Below are 21,400 nucleotides of genomic sequence, written 5' to 3'. Positions count from 1 at the left end.
GGGTGGCCATTGTCTTCTATTGAACGTTTTGAATTGTGGGAAATGTGGGTGGCCGTCTTTGACAGAAATAATTAAATGTCACCTTTCTGCATCATTATCATTTAGTTGCATCTGCAGTGTGGGAGTAAGTGAGAAACAGAGCCCTGGTTGGTAGGAATAGAAAGGAGCAGCATTAGGGAAAGGGTATCTGATGATAAGCAAAAGCACAGGATTCCCTTTACAGGGCATCTGTCTGCCAAATTACTGGAGTTTGCCTTCCACCTCCAACTGAACAATCTGCAGAGACTTCAAGAGACTCAGTGTAAAGTAGCAACATTGGTACTTCCTGTAAAGGAAGCGGTCCTTGTTCATTCAGTGGACTGTAAGCCTGTGCCATGTTGCTTATCTGAAAAGTACCTTATTGACAGCCATTACCATCAACATGGTTGTTGACCCCTCCCATTTCTTAGGGACCCTTTATAAGCCCCAGTCAAAACCAACTGTACGATATGGGGAAATTTAAGTAAGAGTATTACATAATGCAGGAGTGACTATGCATTGCAAACACCTGATTAGTATTAAAGAGGGGTTCCCATTTAAAAAAAATAAATAAATAAAAGTCAGCAGCTACAAATATTGCAGCTGCTGACTTTTAATTTGACACTTACCCGTCCCAGGGTCCAGCGATGCGGGGGATCGAAGCCGCGCTCGTCCCCCCCTCCGCTCGGCGGCACCGGCATTCTGACTGTGGGCACCCACTGCGTGTGCCGCGCGCTGTCACTGGCCCCGCAGTCATCTGGGACCGGTCACGTGTCCCAGATGATTGACAAGAGGGAGGGGAGAGAGGGGATTTCCCTTCCTGCGCCGAGGGAAGTGACATCAGGAGCCCAGGCACCGAAGAAGGCAGACTACGAGAGACCCCCTAGCAACAGGCATTTAGAGGGGAGTAAAAAAAAAAATTTTCTCCAAATGTTTTTTTTTTTATTTTTTTTAAACACGTTACTAATTTTTTTTTTGGGTTGGAACTCCACTTTAATTTATTTTTACTGTGCAAATGACCATAAAATGATTTTTGGACAGAGGACAATTTTTAATGCCCCACCCCTTCCCTCCCAAATTTATGCCACAGCTTGAACAATGCAACTCTGAAGGAGGAGACGCACATTAAAATCACCTACAGTGAAGGAAAAAAGTATTTGATCCCCTGCTGATTTTGTACGTTTGCCCACTGACAAAAGAAATAATAAGTCTGCTAGATTGTAAGCTCTAACGAGCAGGTCCCTCTGATCCCTCCTGTATTGATTTGTATTGTAAGTGTACTGTCTGTCCTCATGTTGTAAAACACTGCGCAAACTGTTGGCGCTATATAAATCCTGTATAATAATAATAATAAGTCTATAATTTTAATGGTTTGTTTATTTTAACAGTGAGAGACAGAATAACAACAACAAAAATCCAGAAAATCGCATTTCAAAAAAGTTATAAATTGATTTGCATTTTAATGAGTGAAATAAGTATTTGACCCCTTCGCAAAACATGACTTAGTACTTGCTGGCAAAACCCTTGCTGGCAATCGCAGAGGCCAGGCGTTTCTTGTAGTTGGTCACCGAGTTTGCACACATCTCAGGAGGGATTTTGTCCCACTACTCTTTGCAGATCCTCTCCAAGTCATTAAGGTTTCGAGGCTGACTTTTGGTAACTCAAACTTTTCAGCTCCCTCCACATATTTTCTATGGGATTAAAGTCTGGAGACTGGCTAGGCCACTTCAGGATGTTAACGTGCTTCTTCTTGAGCCACTCCTTTGTTGCCTTGGCTGTGTGTTTTGGGTCATTGTCATGCTGGAATACCCATCCACAACCCATTTTCAATGCCCTGGCTGAGGGAAGGAGCTTTTCACCAAAGATTTGACGGTACATGGCCTCGTCCATTGTCCCTTTGATGCAGTGAAGTTGTCCTGTTCCCTTAGCATAAAAACACCCCCAAAGCATAATGTTTACACCTCCATGTTTGTTGGTGGGGATAGTGTTCTTGGGGTCATAGGCAGCATTCCTCCTCCTCCAAACACGGTGAGTTGAGTTGATGCCAAAGAGCTTGATTTTCACACTTTCACCCAGTTCTCCTCTGAATCAATCAGATGTTCATTAGCAAATTTCAGACAGGCCTGTACATGTGCTTTCTTTAGCAAGGGGACCTTACGGGCGCTGTAGGATTTCAGTCCTTCACGGCGTAGTGTGTTACCAATTGTTTTCTTGGTGACTATAGTCCCAGCTGTCTTGAGATTATTGACAAGATTCTCCTGTGTAGTTCTGGGCTGATTCCTCACCGTTCTCATGATCATTGAAACTCCACAAGGTGGGATCTTGCATGAAGCCCCAGACCGAGGGAGATTGACAGTTATTTTGCATTTCTTCCATTTGTGAATAATCGCACCAACTGTTTTCACCCTCTCACCAAGCTGCTTGGCGATGGCCTTGTAGCCCACTCTAGCCTTTGTGTAGGTCTACAATCTTGTCCCTGTCCTTAGTCAGCTCTTTGGTCTTGGCCATGGTGGAGAGATTGGAATCTGATTGGTTGCCTCTGTGGACAGGTGTCTTTTATGCAAGTAACAAGCTGACATTAGGAGCACTCCCTTTAAGAGAGTGCTCCTAATCTCAGCTCATTACCTGTATAGAAGACACCTGGGAGCCAGAAATCTTGCTGATTGATAGGGTATCAAATACTTATTTCACTCAATAAAATTCAAATAAAGTTATAACTTTTTTTAAATGCGTTTTTCAGGATATTTTTGTTGTTATTCTGTCTCTCACTTAAAATAACCCTACCATTAAAATTATAGACTGATCATTTCTTTTGTCAGTAGGCAAACATACAAAATCAGCAGGGGATCAAATACTTTTTTCCCTCACTGTATGCGACCTCGCCCTAATCTGATAGGGATTTCCATACATTCCACAACAAAGTGTTTTGTGTATAATCTAACTTACATCTTGCTGCCTGTTGACATTTTTGAGCTTTTTGTACTGACTATCGTTAACTTCCAGTCTTATTGCAGTTGTCTCCCGGGATTGATAAGTCGAGGTGTGCCTTCTCAATGCACTCCCCCTAACCTATGTAATGCATTCACTTGTGGAAAGAGTGCACACTGTGAAGTAGTGCCTCCTGGAACATACAAGTAAGCTTTTCCTGTCTTTGGTCAGTTTTGAATCAGTCATCAGTTTGATACTGTCAGGGCAAAGCCTATGTTGGCTTTGCCTTCAGATTTTGTCTATTTTATAGATATTCTGTTGCTCCTGGTTACAACTTGGGTTGTATGTCTTCTCTGTGCTCCTATATGTCTGTATGCAGTTATCCAGTTAATAGTTTCACTCTTCCCAGCATCAATAGCTATTGTAAAGACCATATACTCCTGATTAGGGATGAGCTTCGTGTTCCAGTCGAACCCATATTCGACTCGAATATCGTGTGTTCGGTCGTTTCGCTGAATTACGAACGATATGGGCTGTTCGCGCCAAATTCGAGTGGCGCGTCACGGCCCATAATTCACTGCGGCATCGCAGTGCATTGCTGACTGATGATTGGCCAAGCATGCACTATGACCCACATGCTTGGCCAATCACAGTGCTGTGTGTACAGAGAGCTCAGGGGGTTTAGTACATGCCCCACACTATATAAGGCTGCCTGCACGTCGGCCCTGTGTAGTGTGTTCCGATTTGAGAAAGAGATAGACAGAGAGAGAGACCGTGTCATTTGATTTAAGTTAGAGTAGGCAGGTCGAGTCAGTTAGCTGCACTTACAGTGTATTGTGTATATATATATATGCATCCCAGGTGTTGTGTGTGTGTGTATATATATATATATATATATATATATATATATATATATATATATACTGTATTCAGTTTAGCTAGATCCTGTTCTTCTATTCCTAATAAACTGACAGGCAGGCAGGTGTTTTTACAGTATTTCCAGTCAAGTACTGTGTACCCTGCACAGTTGCATCTACAGTATAGCTACCTGCAGCCAGGTGCTTGTGTAGGTTCTTTGAAGTATTTCCAGTTACTGTACTGTGTACCCCGCACATTTGCACCTACACTATAGCTACCTGCAGCCAGGTGCTTGTGTAGGCTCTTTGAAGTATTTCCAGTTACTGTACTGTTGTCAGGGGACTTCGGTCGCCTCCGTCCGCCGGGCTCCAGGGCGCATGCGCGGTGGACTGGCGCTTCGGCGCACACCCGTTCGCGGCCCAGTGGTGCGGCGCGTGCATAATGGTCCCCGTGTGCGCGCCGTTGCCTGTGCGGGTGCTCGGCAGTGCGTCGCGCTGATGCGCGTGCCGTGGGGGCTATTTCTGACGACTCCAGCACCCAGTCGGGTTGCTGGTTTGTTGTCAGCTGTTCCTGGTTCCCTGCTCCTCTGTGCTCCTTGTCTACTGCTTAAACCTGTGCTGACCCCTGGCTAGTTATAACGGATGCCGCTCCCTGCCTGATACCCACTGACCTCTGCTTGTTAAACGGACTTGCTCTGCCTGATTACCCGGTTCTGATCCCTGGCTTGTTAAACAGACTTGCTCTGCCTGATTACCCGGTTCTGATCTCTGGCTTGTTAAACGGACTTGCTCTGCCTGATTACCCGTTTCTGATCCCTGGCTTGTTAAACGGACTTGCTCTGCCTGATTACCCGGTTCTGATCCCTGGCTTGATTAACGGACTCTGCCCTGCCTGATTATCCGGTTCTGACCCCTTGGCTTGTTTTACGAACTTCCTGCTACTCAGTCCCCTGACCCTGCAATGGCACCTTCCCTTGCACCTCCAGTCAGCATCTGAAGACTTCTACCAGGCCTTCAAGTCCTACCTTTGGATCTCCCATCTGCTGGAGGCCCGTGCCTCCGTGTGCCCCCTGCTCCCTGTATCATTTCCAGGGGTCTGGGTGCGCGTGGTCGTAAGGGCGAGCCGCTCTCTGCATCTTGGCCTCGGTGAGTATTAGTCGTGACAGTACAAACCAGCCAGATGTCCGAGGCCGACAGAGCACGCTCTCCTTTGGAGATCCTGTGTCAGCAGGTTTCCGCTCTTGCTGACTCCGTTCAAAAATTGCAGGAGGGATATACCCAGATTGACAGCTGCCTACAACAGATTACGGGGTCACTTCCTTCTGCAGCCGCAGCTCCCGCACCCAGTAGTGGGGGTCCGCTCCCTCAGGCTACCGCCAGTCCCACAGTCGTAATGGTGCTCCCAGAGCCCAGGGTTCCTACACCAGAGCGTTTTTCAGGGGACCGTAAGAAATTTAGGGCCTTCAAAAACGCATGTTCTCTCTACTTTGCTCTTCAGCCCAGAATCTTCTCATCTGAGGTTGTTAAGGTGGGATTTGCGATCTCACTGTTGTCCGAGGAACCTCAAGCCTGGGCCCACGGCTTGATGGAACAGAGAGGTTCAGTGCTAAACACGATAGACTCCTTTTTTGAGAGTATGTCCCAGCTCTATGATGATCCACAGCGCATGGCCACATCTGTAGCAATTCTACACAGCCTGTCCCAAGGAAGGAGGCCAATTGAGGACTATACGGTGGAATTTTGTAAATGGGCGGCCGACACAAGTTGGAACGAGCCGGCCCTGCGCTACCAGTGCCGTCAGGGCTTGTCTGAACTTCTCAAGGATGAATTGGCCAGGATGGAAACTCCCACTTCCTTGGAAGAATTAATCCAAGCAGCCACGAAACTGGACAGGCGCCTACGTGATCGACACTCAGAGTGTTTTCAAAGTCCGCGCCCTGCCTGGACATCGTCCAGACCCCTGCCTGCTCAGTCACCATCTCCAACGGCTGCTACTGCAACACCAGTCCCTGAGGCTGAGCCTATGCAGCTCGGCCTGGTCTGTGCTCCGCTGACCTCTGAAGAGAGACAACGCAGACGGCAATCTAACTTGTGCCTATATTGCGGGGGTGCCGGACACTTCTTGTGCAACTGCCCAATAAGACCTAGTAAGTTCTTTCGGCCAAATCTGATGAACTGTCAAACCAACACTGCTCCTAAAACTTATGTGATGTTGTTTGTTTCCCTACAGCTACCGGAAGGGGAGACCCGGAGCTTGCAGTTGCTTCTTAGACACTGCCTTGGCCCACAGCCTGCATATCCCTCTGCAAACCAAAGCTCAAAGTCTACGAATACATCTGGCTGACGGGTCACTTCCCTGTTCATGTCCCATCACCCAGGAAACCCAACCTATCCTTGTGACCACAGATTCCGGTCATCAGGAATTTCTACGGCTGGACGTCATTCACTCTCCTATTTTCCCTGTTATACTCGGCCTGCCCTGGTTACAGGCACATGACCCACAGATCAAATGGAGTACTAAGGCGGTATCTTTCTCCCCTCAGTATTGCTCTCAACATTGTCTTCCCACGGCTCCGTAAGTTTGTGCAGCGATTACAGTTCCATCAGACAGTCTCCAACATGTTCCCTCCGAATACCTTGAGTTTCAAGAAGTCTTTAACAAACAAATGGCTGACTGCCTGCCACCTCATCGGCCTTACGACTGCCCGATCGATCCCCTGCCCGGATTGGAAGTTCCGTTCGGCCGTATATTTCCACTCTCAGAAACTGAGCTGGAAGCTCTCAAACAATATATCGATGAGAATCTCAAGAAGGGTTTCATTCGTCCCTCGTCCTCACCTGCCGGAGCTGGCATATTTTTTGTAGGGAAAAAGGATGGATTCCTTAGGCCATGTGTAGACTACCGGCAGCTTAACAATATCACCATCAAAAACAGGTATCCACTGCCACTCATCCCTGAGTTGTTTCAACGGTTCCGATCAGCCAAAGTTTTTTCCAAACTTGACCTCTGAGGTGCCTATAATCTTGTCAGGATCAGGGCTGGGGACGAGTGGAAAACAGCTTTCAGGTCCAGGTTTGGACATTTAGAATACCTGGTGATGCCATTCGGGCTCTGTAATGCTCCGGCCACCTTTCAACACCTGGTGAATGATATATTCAGAGAATATCTGGATGATTTCCTTGTTGTTTACCTGGATGACATTCTTATTTTCTCCTCCACTATTGAACTGCACAAGGGGCATGTAAAAAAGGTTCTCACCATACTGAAACAACACAAGCTATACCTGAAAGCCGAAAAATGTGAATTTGAAAAATCAGTCGTACAATTTCTAGGATTCATCATTTCAACTAATGGGGTCGCAATGGATCCACAAAAGATACAAGCAATTCAGGAATGGCCGGCCCCATCTGATAAAAGAGGGGTACAGCGGTTTATAGGGTTTGCCAACTTTTACAGAAAATGTATTGTCGGATTCTCCGCTATTGTGGCGCCTATCACTCAGTTAACCCGTCAGCACGGTTCCTTTCAGTGGTCCCAAGCCGCACAAGAAGCCTTTCTGAAACTGAAGACCTTGTTCAGTCCAGCCCCGATTCTCCGTCACCCTGACCCAACTCAGCCATTTGTACTAGAGGTGGACGCATCAGAAATCGCAACAGGAGCTATCCTTTCCCAAAGACATGGACCTAAAGCCATTCTACATCCTGTAGCCTTTGCATCCCGGAGACTCAGCCCGCCAGAACTTAATTACGATGTGGGTGACAGGGAGCTGCTGGCCATAAAGTTCGCTCTAGAGGAATGGAGGTATTTACTGGAAGGCGCATTACACCCGGTCATGATCTTTACGGATCACAAAAATCTGGAATACCTCCGAACAGCAAAACGGCTAAAATCCAGACAAGCACGTTGGGCCCTCTTCTTTTCTCATTTTAATTTCCAGATATCCTACAGACCTGGTGCAAAAAATGGAAAGGCAGATGCGCTCTCTCGGATGTTTTCTGCAGATCCACGAACGACTGAACCGAGCATTATTCTCTCTCTACAAAACTTCCTTGGTCTGACTCAGGCGGACTTAATATCATCCATCAGGTCCTCATCCAATTTGTGTGCTGAACCGGAGGTACATTCCTTGAAGAAATGTGAGGATCTCTTTTGGGTCCGGGGAAAAATTTTTCTACCTCGAGAGACACGGCCTCTAACCCTTAAAATGTGTCATGACCATAAATTGGCAGGTCATTTTGGGACGAAGAAGACGTCTGAGCTGATCTCTCGCTCCTTCTGGTGGCCTGGGTGGAGACGGGATTGTAAGGAGTATGTGGCCTCCTGTCCTCTGTGCCAGCGGAACAAGGGGCAAAACGCCAAGTCCTGGGCCATCCCGGAACGTCCATGGGCCGATGTGTCCATGGATTTTATTGTAGACTTGCCTGCCTCGGAAGGCTTTACCACCATTTTTGTTGTTGTCGACCGTCTCTCCAAGATGGCTCATTTTTTACCCATGAGGGGCACTCCTTCTGCCGTGGACACAGCCAATATCTTTTTGAAAGAGATCATTAGGCTCCATGGTGTGCCGAAGAGTATTGTGTCAGATAGGGGTGTGCAATTTACATCTAAATTCTGGAGGGAACTCTGCAAAACCCTGGATATCAAAGTCTGCCTCTCTTCAGCGTATCACCCTCAGAGCAACGGCCAAACGGAGAGGACAAACCAGACCCTGGAGCAATACCTCCGTTGTTTCTGATCAGGCTCCCAGGACGATTGGGCAAGTCTTCTCCCATACGCTGAATTTGCCTATAACAACTCTGTTCATGCGACTACCAACCAAACACCCTTCTAGGCAAATTGCGGGTTCCATCCTACGTTCCTATCTAATGACACCCCCAAAATGGCAGTTCCCGCAGTTCAAGACAGGTTAACCTCTTTGCAATCCAACTTTCGGAAGATCCAAGACATGCTACATAAAGCACAAGAGGATTACAAAAAGCAGTATGATCGGGGCAGGAGGGAGAATCCAATTTTTGATGTAGGAGAGGAGGTCTGGTTATCCACTACTAACCTTAAATTACCTCTGCCATCGCGAAAACTTGGACCCAGGTTCATTGGACCTTTTCAAATCAAGAGAATAATTAACCCTGTGGCTTTTGAGCTAGCACTATCAAAAACGTACAGAATCCATCCTGTTTTCCATGTATCCTCGTTGAAGCCTGTTGTGCCCAGCCCTTTTCCTGGAAGAGGAGAACTTCCTCCCCCGCCAATCAGGGTGGATGGGGAGAATGAGTTCGAAGTGGAGTCCATCCTAAACTGTAGAAAGAAGGGCAGGCAGCTGCAATACCTGATCCAGTGGAAGGGATATCCACCTGAGGACAATTCTTGGGAGCCTGCTAAGAATCTGCATGCACCACACTTAATTCAAGCCTTCCATCGAAACCACCCGGAATTGATGTCCAGTCTGGGCGTCCAGTGTCCGCCCTTAGGAGGGGGGCACTGTCAGGGGACTTCGGTCGCCTCCGTCCGCCGGGCTCCGGGGCACATGCGCGGTGGACTAGCGCTTCGGCGCACACCCGTTCACGGCCCAATGGTGCGTGTGCGCGCACCGTCGCCCGTGCGGGTGCTCGGTAGCGCGTCACGCTGACGCGCGCGCCATGGGGCTACTTCTGACGACTCCAGCACCCAGTCGGGTTGCTGGTTTGTCATCAGCTGTTCCTGGTTCCCTGCTCCTCTGTGCTCCTTGTCTACTGCTTAAACCTGTGCTGACCCCTGGCTAGTTATAACGGATACCGCTCCCTGCCTGATACCCACTGACCTCTGCTTGTTAAACAGACTTGCTCTGCCTGATTACCCGGTTCTGATCCCTGGCTTGTTAAACGGACTTGCTCTGCCTGATTACCCGGTTCTGATCCCTGGCTTGTTAAACGGACTTGCTCTGCCTGATTACCCAGTTCTGATCCCTGGCTTGTTAAACAGAATTGCTCTGCCTGATTACCCGGTTCTGATCCCTGGCTTGATTAACGGACTCTGCTCTGCCTGATTATCCGGTTCTGACCCCTTGGCTTGTTTTACGAACTTCCTGCTACTCAGTCCCCTGACCCTGCAACGGCACCTTCCCTTGCACCTCCAGTCAGCATCTGAAGACTTCTACCAGGCCTTCAAGTCCTACCTTCGGATCTCCCATCTGCCAGAGGCCCATGCCTCCGCGTGGCCCCTGCTCCCTGTATCATTTCCAGGGGTCTGGGTGCGCGTGGTCGTAAGGGCAAACCGCTCTCGGCATCTTGGCCTCGGTGAGTATTAGTCGTGACAACTGTGTACCCCGCACAGTTGCACCTACAGTATAGCTACCTGCAGCCAGGTGCTTGTGTAGGCTCTTTGAAGTATTTCCAGTTACTGTACTGTGTACCCCGCACAGTTGCACCTACAGTATAGCTACCTGCAGCGAGGTGCTTGTGTAGGCTCTTTGACGTATTTCCAGTTACTGTACTGTGTACCCCGCACAGTTGCACCTACAGTATAGCTACTTGCAGCCAGGTGCTTGTGTAGGCTCTTTGACGTATTTCCAGTTACTGTACTGTGTACCCCGCGCAGTTGCACCTCCAGTATATTTACCTGCAGCCAGGTGCTTGCGTAGGCTCTTTGAAGTATTTCCAGTTACTATACTGTGTATCCCGCACAGTTGCACCTACAGTATAGCTACCTGCAGCCAGGTGCTTGTGTAGGATCTTTGAAGTATTTCCAGTTACTGTACTGTGTACCCCACACAGTTGCACCTACAGTATAGCTACCTGCAGCCAGGTGCTTGTGTAGGTTCTTTGAAGTATTTCCAGTTACTGTACTGTATACCCCGCACAGTTGCACCTACAGTATAGCTACCTGCAGCCAGGTGCTTGTGTAGGCTCTTGAAGTATTTCCAGTTACTGTACTGTGTACCCCACACAGTTGCACCTACAGTATAGCTTCTGGAAGACAAGTGCAGGTGTTATCATACTAATAATACTACAGGCAGGCAGTTGATTCTGCTAGCTGCAGTATAATCGGTATATATATATATACATACCAGTTTTGTGCAGCTCACTGCAGGCCAATAGTATGTCTGGAAGGCCAACAAGGAGAGGCAGACAGTCACAAGCCAATAAAAGAGGGCAAGCAGGCTCTGTGTCTAGCGGCAACAGTGCTGGTCATGGACACGGTGCATCCTCATCAGCACGTGGCCGTGGGACACGCTTAGCCTTTTTTTGGCAGCTGGCCGTGTTGAGCCGCAACATGCGGAAGACTTGGTCGAATGGATGACCAAGCCGTCCTCATCTTCCTCATCCTCTCTCACCCAGGCTCAGGGTACTTTGTCTGGCAAAGCAGCTGCCAACGCGGCCTCTGCCCTCGGCTCAATGGCATCAGTGACTCCTTCCCTAGCCCCACCATTTCCTCCTGAGGAGTCCCTCGAACTGTTTGACCACATTGTTGGGTACATGCTCCAGGAGGATGCCCAGCGTTTTGAAGGCTCCAATGATGGTACTCAGCTAGAGGAAGGCAGTAACGTGAGCCCAGACAGAGGGGGTGCCCAAGAAAGACAGCAATCTGGCAGTCATGTTCCCCCTGCTGCAGCATACTGCCAGGTTTGCTCCAGTGATGAGGAGGGAGGGGATGATGAGGTCACTGACTCCACGTGGGTGCCTGACAGGAGGAGGAGGAGGCACATCACCAACGAGGCAGGATGTCCTCCAGGGGCCAGCCTAAGGGCAGCACACTGACTGCATCACGCCGCAGAGCTCCGCATGTGCAGGGCGCTGCTGTCTCTGCGTGTTATTCCAAAAGTTTTTTGGTGTGGGCCTTTTTTGAGATGAGTGCATCAGATCCCACCGCTGCTATTTGCAACATATGTCTCAACCGTATCTCGCGTGGCCAAAACATCTCCCGCTTGGGCACCACATGCTTGACCAGACATATGTTGATCTGCCATGCAGTTCGTTGGCAAGCGTACCTAAAAGACCCACACCAAAGAACAAAGAGGACCTCTCCTTGCTCCTCATCAGCTGGGATCTCCAACCCCACTATACCTTCAGTCCTCTCTGAGACCTGCACTGAGAGGAATGCAGGTGTAGAATTAGGTGTGTCACAGCCAAGTACTTGCGGGCAATCTACTATAGGTACACCAACATCAGATTGTACCAGACAAATTTCCCTGCCCCAGCTGCTGCACCGCAGAAAGAAGTTCGCTCCCAGCCATCCACATGCCCAGCGGTTGAATGCTAGCTTTTCAAAATTGCTAGCACTTCAACTGCTACCTGTTCAGTTGGTAGACTCTGCCCCCTTCCGTGAGTTTGTGGAATGTGCGGTTCCTCAGTGGCAGGTTCCCAAACGCCACTTTTTCTCACGAAAGGCGATTCCGGCTCTCTACCGGCATGTGGAAGGCAATGTCTTGGCCTCGCTGGACAGGGCGGTCAGCGGTAAGGTGCATATTACCGTTGACTCATGGTCCAGCAGGCATGGACAGGGATATTACCTAAGTTTCACGGCGCATTGGGTGACTCTGCTGGCGGCTGGGAGAAATGCAGGACAAGATGCAGTAGTGTTGGAGGTTGTTCCGCCACCATGCCTCCAAAATGCCAGTACTGGTGATTCTGACACACCTCTCTCCTCCACCCCCTCCTCTTCTTCTTCCTCTATGGCCTCTTCCTGTGCTTTGTCCTCGGATCCAGCGGTGCTCCTTAGGCGTTCAAGGGGCTACGCAGGTACGCAGGCCAAAAGATGCCATGCGGTGCTTGAGCTGGTGTGCTTGGGGGACAGGTGCCACACTGGGGCAGAGATTCTATCAGCTCTGCAGGGGCAGGTTCAGAGGTGGTTGACACCACGCCAACTTAAGGCAGGAATGCGACAATGGCACCAACCTCCTCTCCGCCCTTTGACAGGGACAACTGACCCATGTGCCCTGTTTGGCTCATGTCCTTAACTTGGTGGTGCAGTGGTTCTTGGGCAGGTACCCGGGCTTACAGGATGGCCTGAGGCAGGCCAGGAAAGTCTGTGTGCATTTCCGCCGGTCATATAATGCCAGTGCTCGGCTGGCAGACCTCCAAAAGTAATTTAACCTGCCCAAGAACCGCCTAATCTGTGACATGCACACCAGGTGGAACTTAACGTTGGCCATGCTGCAGCGGCTGCACACGCAGCAGAGGGCAATCAATGAGCACCTGTGCGACTATGGCACCAGGACAGGGTCAGGGGAACTTGTTTTTTTTTCCCCACGCCAGTGGGCCATGATCAGGGATGCATGCACTGTCCTGTCACCATTTGAGGAGGCCACGAGGATGGTGAGCAGTGCATGCATCAGTGACACTGTCCCCCTTGTCCACCTGTTGGAGCACACGCTGCGTGGAATAATGGACAGGGCACTTGAGGCAGAACAGAGACAGGAAGAGGAGGACTTCCTTAGCTCCTAAGGCCCACTTTATCCAGACAGTGTTCCTGCCGATCACACAGGAAGAGGACGAGGAGGAGGGTTGTGTCAGCATGGAGGTGGAGCCTGGCACTCAGCATCAGCAGCAGTCTTTAAGGGATTATTTACAGTCCCAAGAAACCCATGGACTTGTACGTGGCTGGGAGGAGGTGGCCGTGGATCATGTCGTCCTTAGTGACCCAGAGGACTCTGGAAAGAATGCCTCAGCAAACCTACGCTGCATGGCCTCCCTAAACCTGCAAAGCCTGCAGAAGGATCCTCGTATTCGTGGTATCAAGGAGAGGGATCAATACTGGCTGGCATCCTCCTTGATCCACGTTACAAGGGTAAGGTTGCGGACCTTATCTTGCCATCGCAGAGGGAGCAGAGGATGAAACATCTTTGGGAGGCCTTGCAGAAAGGTCTGTGCAACGCGTTCTCAGAGACTGGGAGGTTACAAACTCCTGTTCCTGGACAACGTGTTGCTGAGGCTTCGGTCAGTCAAAGAAGGAGCGGTGGAGAAGGTGGCCGTCTGACCGATGCGTTCAGACAATTTTTTTGTCCGCAGCCCTAAGGTATGATCGGTTCCAGCAACCATTGCCAGCGTCTGTTTTACATGGTGCAGGAATACCTGGGGTCAAGATCTGACTTGGACACCTTTCCCACCGAAAATCCTCTGGGTTACTGGGTCTTGAGGATGGATCACTGGCCAGAGCTTGCATAGTATGCAATTGAGCTACTGGCCTGACCTGCATCCAGCGTTCTTTCGGAATGCACATTCAGTGCTGCTGGAGGCTTTGTAACCGATTAAAGGGTGCGTCTGTCCACCTACTCGGTTGATCGACTGACCTTCATAAAAATGAATCAGTCTTGGATCACCACCAGCTACCAAGCACCTGATGTTGATGTAATCGAATAATGTTTTTTTAATAATTTTTTTTTAAATGTTAGATCCCTTCAAGACTGCCTGTGCTGATGCTGAGTGACTATCCTGTTATGCTGAGTGATTATCCTCTTCCTCCTCAATGATCATGCTGATAGCTTGTAAGAACATTTTTGGTTCTGGGCGCCGCCACCAGTGGCTAAGGCCCAATTTTTCAGCCCCTTGTTAACAGGGGCGTGTAATTACAATTTTTGATGCAATACTTTGCAGCAGGGCTCGTTCCTGCGTTCCAAAAAGAGTATCTGTGAGGGCGCGTGGCCTGGAGAGTGATGGGGAAGGAAGTGTGCAGTGAGTGCTCCGCTTGCCCATACTCCTGCAACACCATCCTGCTTTAATCCTGACGATCCTACCTGATATCCAAGACTCAGCAAGCCTGCCTTGTCCCCTGCCTGGCCATTGGAGTTATCCAGCCTTCTGCAGCGCCATCCGCGGCCGCGATCGCCGGATCTCCCAGCCCGGGGACTGCCTGTAGGACAGACCGCGGCTTCGGCCTAGTCCTTGGAGCGGCGCCCATCTTGCTGCACCCGGCGGCGGCGGCTCCTACACATTTCCTTGCTACATCTTGCTCCCCAGAGACTCCTTTTTACCTGCCTTGGCCACCGGATTGCCTGTGGGCACTGCCACAGCATCCCTACACCCCGTGGCAGCTAGTGGGATGGTCTGAGGCTCCGGCCTGGTCCCTGGAGCGGCGGCCATCTTGCTACACCCAGAGACGGCCTTACAGGATTCCCTGGCCTGCCCGGCTCCCCGGAGACTGATCTTTGCCTCTCTCGACCACCGGAGCTTATTCAACAGATGGTGCAGTATCTTTTCCGTCAGTGATAGCCAGCGGGACGGTAAGCGGCTTCAGGCCTGGTCCCAGGCCGGCATCCATCTTGCTTCACCCGTAGTAGGCCTGTGCAAGCACTACTGGACTGCCTGATTCCCCTGATCCCGTTTTCTCCTTGCTATAACCACCTGCTCCCACACTCCTCTGGCCGCAATTTATAGTCCCTATTGTGCCGCTCTAAAACTGCGAAGAGAGGCGATCACTGAGGACTCGGCCCTGGAAGCAGCGGCCATATTAGTGCACCCCGAGATTCCCCCGACCACCTCTGCACTATGTCTCCACTGAAAAAGGCTTCCGAGACTACTGACAAGCTTGCCAAGTACCGTCGCCTTGAAGAAGACCAACAGGTTAAAGATGGTGCCGGTCCCTCTCCGGACACGGAACATTCTACGGCGGCCACAAAGTATTAGATGCTATTGCCCTATGCCAGAGCACGCTCACCACCAAAATCGAGGAAGTCAAAATCGATGTGTCTCTTATCCGACAAGACCTCTCTACCCTGCGGGACCGCGTGGCAGAGACAGAGTATCTGTGAGGGGTTGCAGTGTTGTGGCACCAGCACCAGTGGCTAAGGCCCAATTTTTCAGTCCCTGTTTAACAGGGGCGTGTAATTACAATTTTTGATGCAATATTTTGCAGGAGGGTTCGTTGCTGCGCTCAACTAGAGTGTCTGTGAGGGGTTACAGTGTTGTGGCACCAGTGCCTAAGGCCCAATTTTTCTGCCCCTGTTTAACGGGGGCGTGTAATTACAATTTTTGGTGCAATACTTTGCAGCAGGGCTCATTCCTGCGCTCCAACTAGAGTATCTGTGAGGGGTTGCAGTGTTGTGGCACCAGCACCAGTGGCTAAGGCCCAATTTTTCAGTTACTGTTTAACAAGGGCGTGTAATTACAATGTTTGATGCAATATTTTGCAGGAGGGTTTGTTGCTGCGCTCAACTAGAGTGTCTGTGAGGTGTTGCAGTGTTGTGGCACCAGTGCCTAAGGCCCAATTTTTCTGCCCCTGTTTAACGGGGGCGTGTAATTACAATTTTTGGTGAAATACTTTGCAGCAGGGCTCGTTCCTGTGCTCCAACTAGAGTATCTGTGAGGGGTTGCAGTGTTGTGGCACCAGCACCAGTGCCTAAGGCCCAATTTTTCTGCCCCTGTTCAACAGGTGCATGTAATTACAATTCTTGATCTAATATTTCACAGCAGGGCCCGTTCCAGCGCCCACCAAGACTAACTGTGAGGACTTACAGTGTTGTGGCACCAGCACCACCACCATCACCAAAGGCCCAATTTTTCTACCCCTGTTCAACAGGGGCATGTAATTACAATTCTTTATCTAATATTTCACAACAGGGCCCTGTGAGGGCTTACAGTGTTGTGGCAACCAATTTCTGCAGAGTATATAGGGCAGGCCCCTACTTTCAAACATCCAACTTACAAACGACTCCTACTTGCAAACGGAAGGAGACAACAGGAAGTGAGATAAAATCTACCCCATAGGAAGGGAAATTCTCTCCTGTAAGTGGGAAAAACGTTTCTCCTTTCCACTGATGCTTTATCACCAATCCTTGTTTCAGTAAAAACCCCAAATTTTCTAAAAACATTTGTCATTGGGACAGAAAGTGAGGTGAAATCTTCTGAAGAGGAGCACAGACAGCAAAACAAATGTCACTTAACCCTTCCCTATGTTTTCCAAGAAGCTTAAAATAGATTTTTTGGCTGGAGCTAAACACGTTAAAAATGTACCAGTTCAAAATTACAAACAGATTCTACTTAACAACAAACTTACAGTCCCTGTCTTGTTTGCACCACCTGTATACTGCTGTTCAGAGTATATAGGGCCTGGTGGCCCCACGCCTTTCCTTTTTTTAATTTGGGTGCGGGGTTCCCCTTAATATCCATACAAGACCCAAAGGGCCTGGTAATGGACTGGGGGGTACCCATGCCGTTTGTCTCACTGATTTTTATCCATATTGCCAGGACCCAGCATTACATTAAAGCCGCAAGCAGTTTTAAATTACTTTTATTTCTTTAAAAATGTCATTTTGTGCAGGGACTGTTCTAAGCACAGGAAACACGCGCCACATTACAGGCATACTATAGACACCCCCCAGGTACGATATTTAAAGGAATATTTCACTTTTTTTTTTTTTTTCACTTTAAGCATCATTAAAATCACTGCTCCCGAAAAAACAGCCATTTTTAAAACTTTTTTTTGCATTGATACATGTCCCCTGGGGCAGGACCGGGTCCCCAAACCCTTTTTAGAACAACACCATGCAAATTAGCCTTTAAAATTAGCACTTTTGATTTAGAACGTTCGAGTCCCATAGACGTGAATGAGGTTCTAACGTTCGTGTGAATTTTCAGTCCGTTCGCAGGTTCTGGTGCGAACCGAACCGGGGGGGTGTTCGGCTCATCCCTACTCCTGATGCTTAGATTTCAGTGAGAGCTGAGAACCCATCAGACTGCAATGTGGTTTAATGCTGTATCAGTTGTGATCCTGAATGCTGCACTGTGGTCACTCTTCTGGTCTATCTATGCTGTGGATAACCTCTAACTTCTTTTATTCAGGTTACTTTAGCCAAAAAAAACTTAAATAAAGCAATGCTCTGCTGCTCTTGAAAGCACAACCAAACATGTCAGTAAAATGTCATCAGTAAAATTAACCTATATAATTACTGCATGGATATAATGTATGACCTTGTTCCAAATTTAAATTCTGTGCCTCACAAGACCATATTTATTGTGCTGTACCCATGTTTAACAGTTTGTGCTTGTTCTATTGTTACACATCCATGTGTAATATATAAACCATTCCAAACACGTGGTGGGATGTTTTTTTGCTTATCCTTCACTCCATCAAACCTGTAGAGACCTATGGTACATAAGCTTGGCTTATGAGGAATGTGAGGAAAACCATGATAAATCAATGAAGCCCTCAGCCATGCTGGATCAAGGGCAGTATGGCCACTTAGGGACGATCTGGATGATTGCATACATGTAAGAAAGAACCAGCTTTACAATTGGTACAGGTCATATTTCCAGCCACGGATCTTTGTTTTTAAAGCATAGGGTCTTTTGGTTTCCTTGTACACACATGATTATGGTCTTCTTTTTAACCTGTTATATCCACATATAATTCACGCCTATTAGTGAGCCCCCTTATGCACTATGCTTCAAAACCACGCACAACACATAGGCCTAAGTACACTTTTAGTGCACTTTAACCTTTTCTAACCCCCTCCACTATAACATCAGAATCCCCAGAATCTTCACTGTGATGCCTTTCCATATATATTGCATGGGCCCACACTCTCCATTCACTTTAGTGGGAAGCCTGTTCACTGTCTGGCAGGCCAGCTACATCTTGTCCATATTTGCATAGAAGGTTTAATGGACTGTGGCAATACTTTAGGGACTCTTTAATGAAAGTACATTTTTCTATGTTTTGGAATGTTAAATACTTGTAAACCCTAAGGGTCCTTTCACACGGGACGGATCCATGATGATCCGCCCCGTGAACATCCGCTTGCTCAGCGGGGATCGCTCCGTTGATCCCCGCTGAGCCAGCTAATGACAGGGCGGTCCCTGCACACTGTGCAGGAACCGCCCCGTCAGATCTCCACTCTCCCCTATGTCCGTGTTCATCTGATCCGCTCTGCAGACAGATAGAAAAATAGGATTTTCTTCCGTCTGCAGAATCGGACCATAGCAGAGACGGATGATATCGGGTGTCAGCGGATGTTTATCCGCTGACACCCGCTATCCCAAAAGGATGCATGTATGTCCGTATTTCATCCGAAAACGTATGGATGAAATACAGACATACTGTCCGCACGTGTGAAAGGGGCCTTACATATTTACCCAGTGAAGTGACTAGCCTCAGGTGATGCACAAAGATGAAACAAATCCTCCTGCATAAGTTGTACCTGTTTATCTACAGCCTTCTCTCCTCTACAGCCTTCTAAAGCACACATTTTACACAGCATTTCTTAGCTGGAAGAGAAGGGGGGGGGGGGAATCTGATGTCACATACATCACAGCACCAAGAGGAGAGTTGAGCGTAATTTGAGATCTGAGTGGAGGGAATGGACACACCCCTTTTACAGTCTTGTAGGGAAAACAAGCACAACCGAGGTTTTCAATCACATGCTGTGTACTGGAGGGGGCGGGGCCATCTCTTGGGATTTCTTGGTGTCGGCATCGACTGCCAGAAGTGACTCAAGCTGAGAGCAGACAGAAATCACAGTAGGTGCTTCGGATCAAGGTAAGTGCACTCTATAGACAGATATGGTTTGTTCATTTTTTTTCTTTTTGAGTGGTTTACAACTACTTTAAGGTACTTGCAAAGTCTCAGTAGTGTTAATTTACATGTTTTAACCTGAGCATTGGTTTATATTTAAATTAATTTGTGTTATAAATTGTTTTAGAAAAAAGATTCATCTGTTATATCTCTGTTCTCTAGATGTGTTTGCATAGAAGGAGAAGTCGGGGACGGCAAAAATTGCTATGGTAGCCTTTTGTATACGATTCAGGCACTTAATATTGAGAATATGGACATGAGGAAACAACCTGGGGCATTAAGGGCATTTGGTGAGATATATTTTTATGGTATTACTGGTTATAAATTTGTATTTTTACCTGTTTGACAGACCAGCCCCCAAAAACGAATATTTTGAAAATGACACCCAGGTTCACTCGAACATTATTGTAACGACCGCAGCTTACAATGCTATATCCCAGTGAAAGGGGCCTTACACTGATCCTGAAGTCTCGAGTTTGCAAAATTTACTGTTGCAAACTTGCAAAATTTAACTGTTAGGGCTCCAATCATTTACATTTCCTAAATCACTAAGGGCTGTAGAGGGGTGGGTAAGTTAGGTTAGATCGGGGAAGGAGGCAGAAAGAATGAGTGAGTGCATTATGCTTCAACACGCACTAATCTTTTAAGCCCCATACACTCTAGCAGATTTTCTGCTGATTTTTGTCTTCAGATTTACCAAAACCATATAATATGAGGTCAAACCCTAGGAGTTTCAGTTTGTATGCAATCAGGCAGGCCCTTGCACTACATGGTTTTGGTAAATCTGAAGACAAAAATCAGCAAAAATTTGATAGTCTGTATGGGGCTTGAGAGTCTGTTCTTAGATAACAAGGCTGCCTGCTGTTGACCTACAATGCATGTTGTGACTCTTATCAAAACCATATTTAGATATTGTGTTGCTTCAGGCACACCTGAATGAGGATTCCCCTTTTTTACAAGTTCCACCTCTTGTATCATAAGATTTTAATAGTTAAAACTGATGCTAGAATGTGCTGCTGGAGGAAGTATGGTGTTTGCTTTAGACGTCTGCTTTAACTGTACAGAATATAGAACAATAGAGAGGGCAAAGATGGTTTCATGTCTTGAACCATAAACTACTACCAACTACTGTCAAAAGGAGTTAGAGAAATTTAACGTGCATCCTCACAGGGTGACACTGTGGACACACTAGTAACAATATGCTAACGTCCCGATATGGATTAGAAAAAGCTAAATATAGAAATATTTGCAAAAATGGAATTTATGGGCACACGTATAAGATAAAAATTGGAATTTTAATTGGATAAAGTTAAAAACATATTTAACAAAGCATAGAACAAAAAAACACATCATATTAATGCATGACCCCAAAGACTCAAATAACACCTCCAAATATTATATTCCAATCCAATGGATTGAAATAGGAATAACCAGTAGCAGCATCCAAAAGGAATAAATTGCATCGAGTGGTTGAGTCTCAGTATGGGGTTGCAAGACGATAAGTCGCTCTATATGTTGCGCTTCTTCAGGAGCTTAACGATCTAATAAACATATAAAGAACATCAAATAAATATAACAAAATATCCAATACATAAAACAAAACAATATCAGCATTGAAATGGTATATACCACCAACTACTGTCAGCCTAGACCCCTCCTTCCCCTACAAATCTCTTGCTGAATTTAGTTACAAATGTCCAGAGGAAACAATATAAGGAACTAATTATAACAATTTGTACATTTTGTGGTTTAGTGCTGTCCTGCTGCCTTAGTAACTGGCCCACTAGTGCTATTGTGACCTATACAACCCAGAATCTATTCAGTAGCATAGTATGTTCGCAGTTCTACTGCTAGATTTGTGCAATGTCCAGAGGAACCCAAAAATAAAAAAAGACCTAAACATAAATGGCACTGTACATGCTTTAATGAAGTTCTGTGACACCCTATTATAATTTGAGCATCCATATGTGTACATACACAAACACAAGAGTGCCAGCATCTACCCTGTCTTCCCTGTTCCCAGGATGCATCATGTGATGGCGTACATTCTTATATCTGACAAGGGTTAGTCACTGTCAGCTGGTTCATACTGTGGGGACAGATTTACCCTCTG

At 47.6% G+C, this 21,400-nt stretch overlaps 1 protein-coding gene across 2 annotated transcripts in view; it reads left to right on the top strand.

The window, feature by feature from the left end:
* Nucleotides 1–21,400, top strand: part of STAB1 (stabilin 1) — a 508,133-nt gene that overhangs the window by 88,312 nt on the left and 398,421 nt on the right. The window contains exons 9-10 of one of the 2 annotated variants that reach the window (XM_073592448.1): nt 3,022–3,152; nt 19,450–19,577. In XM_073592448.1, the coding sequence (XP_073448549.1) occupies nt 3,022–3,152; nt 19,450–19,577 (259 nt within the window). The remainder of the gene's footprint in view (nt 1–3,021; nt 3,153–19,449; nt 19,578–21,400) is intronic. The other variant, XM_073592449.1, reaches the window with a different exon arrangement.

This window comes from Aquarana catesbeiana, linkage group LG07 (genome assembly GCF_042186555.1).
Source record: "Aquarana catesbeiana isolate 2022-GZ linkage group LG07, ASM4218655v1, whole genome shotgun sequence".
In the NCBI taxonomy this organism is placed as follows: Eukaryota; Metazoa; Chordata; class Amphibia; order Anura; family Ranidae; genus Aquarana; species Aquarana catesbeiana.
This window is presented reverse-complemented; position numbering and strand designations above follow the sequence as displayed.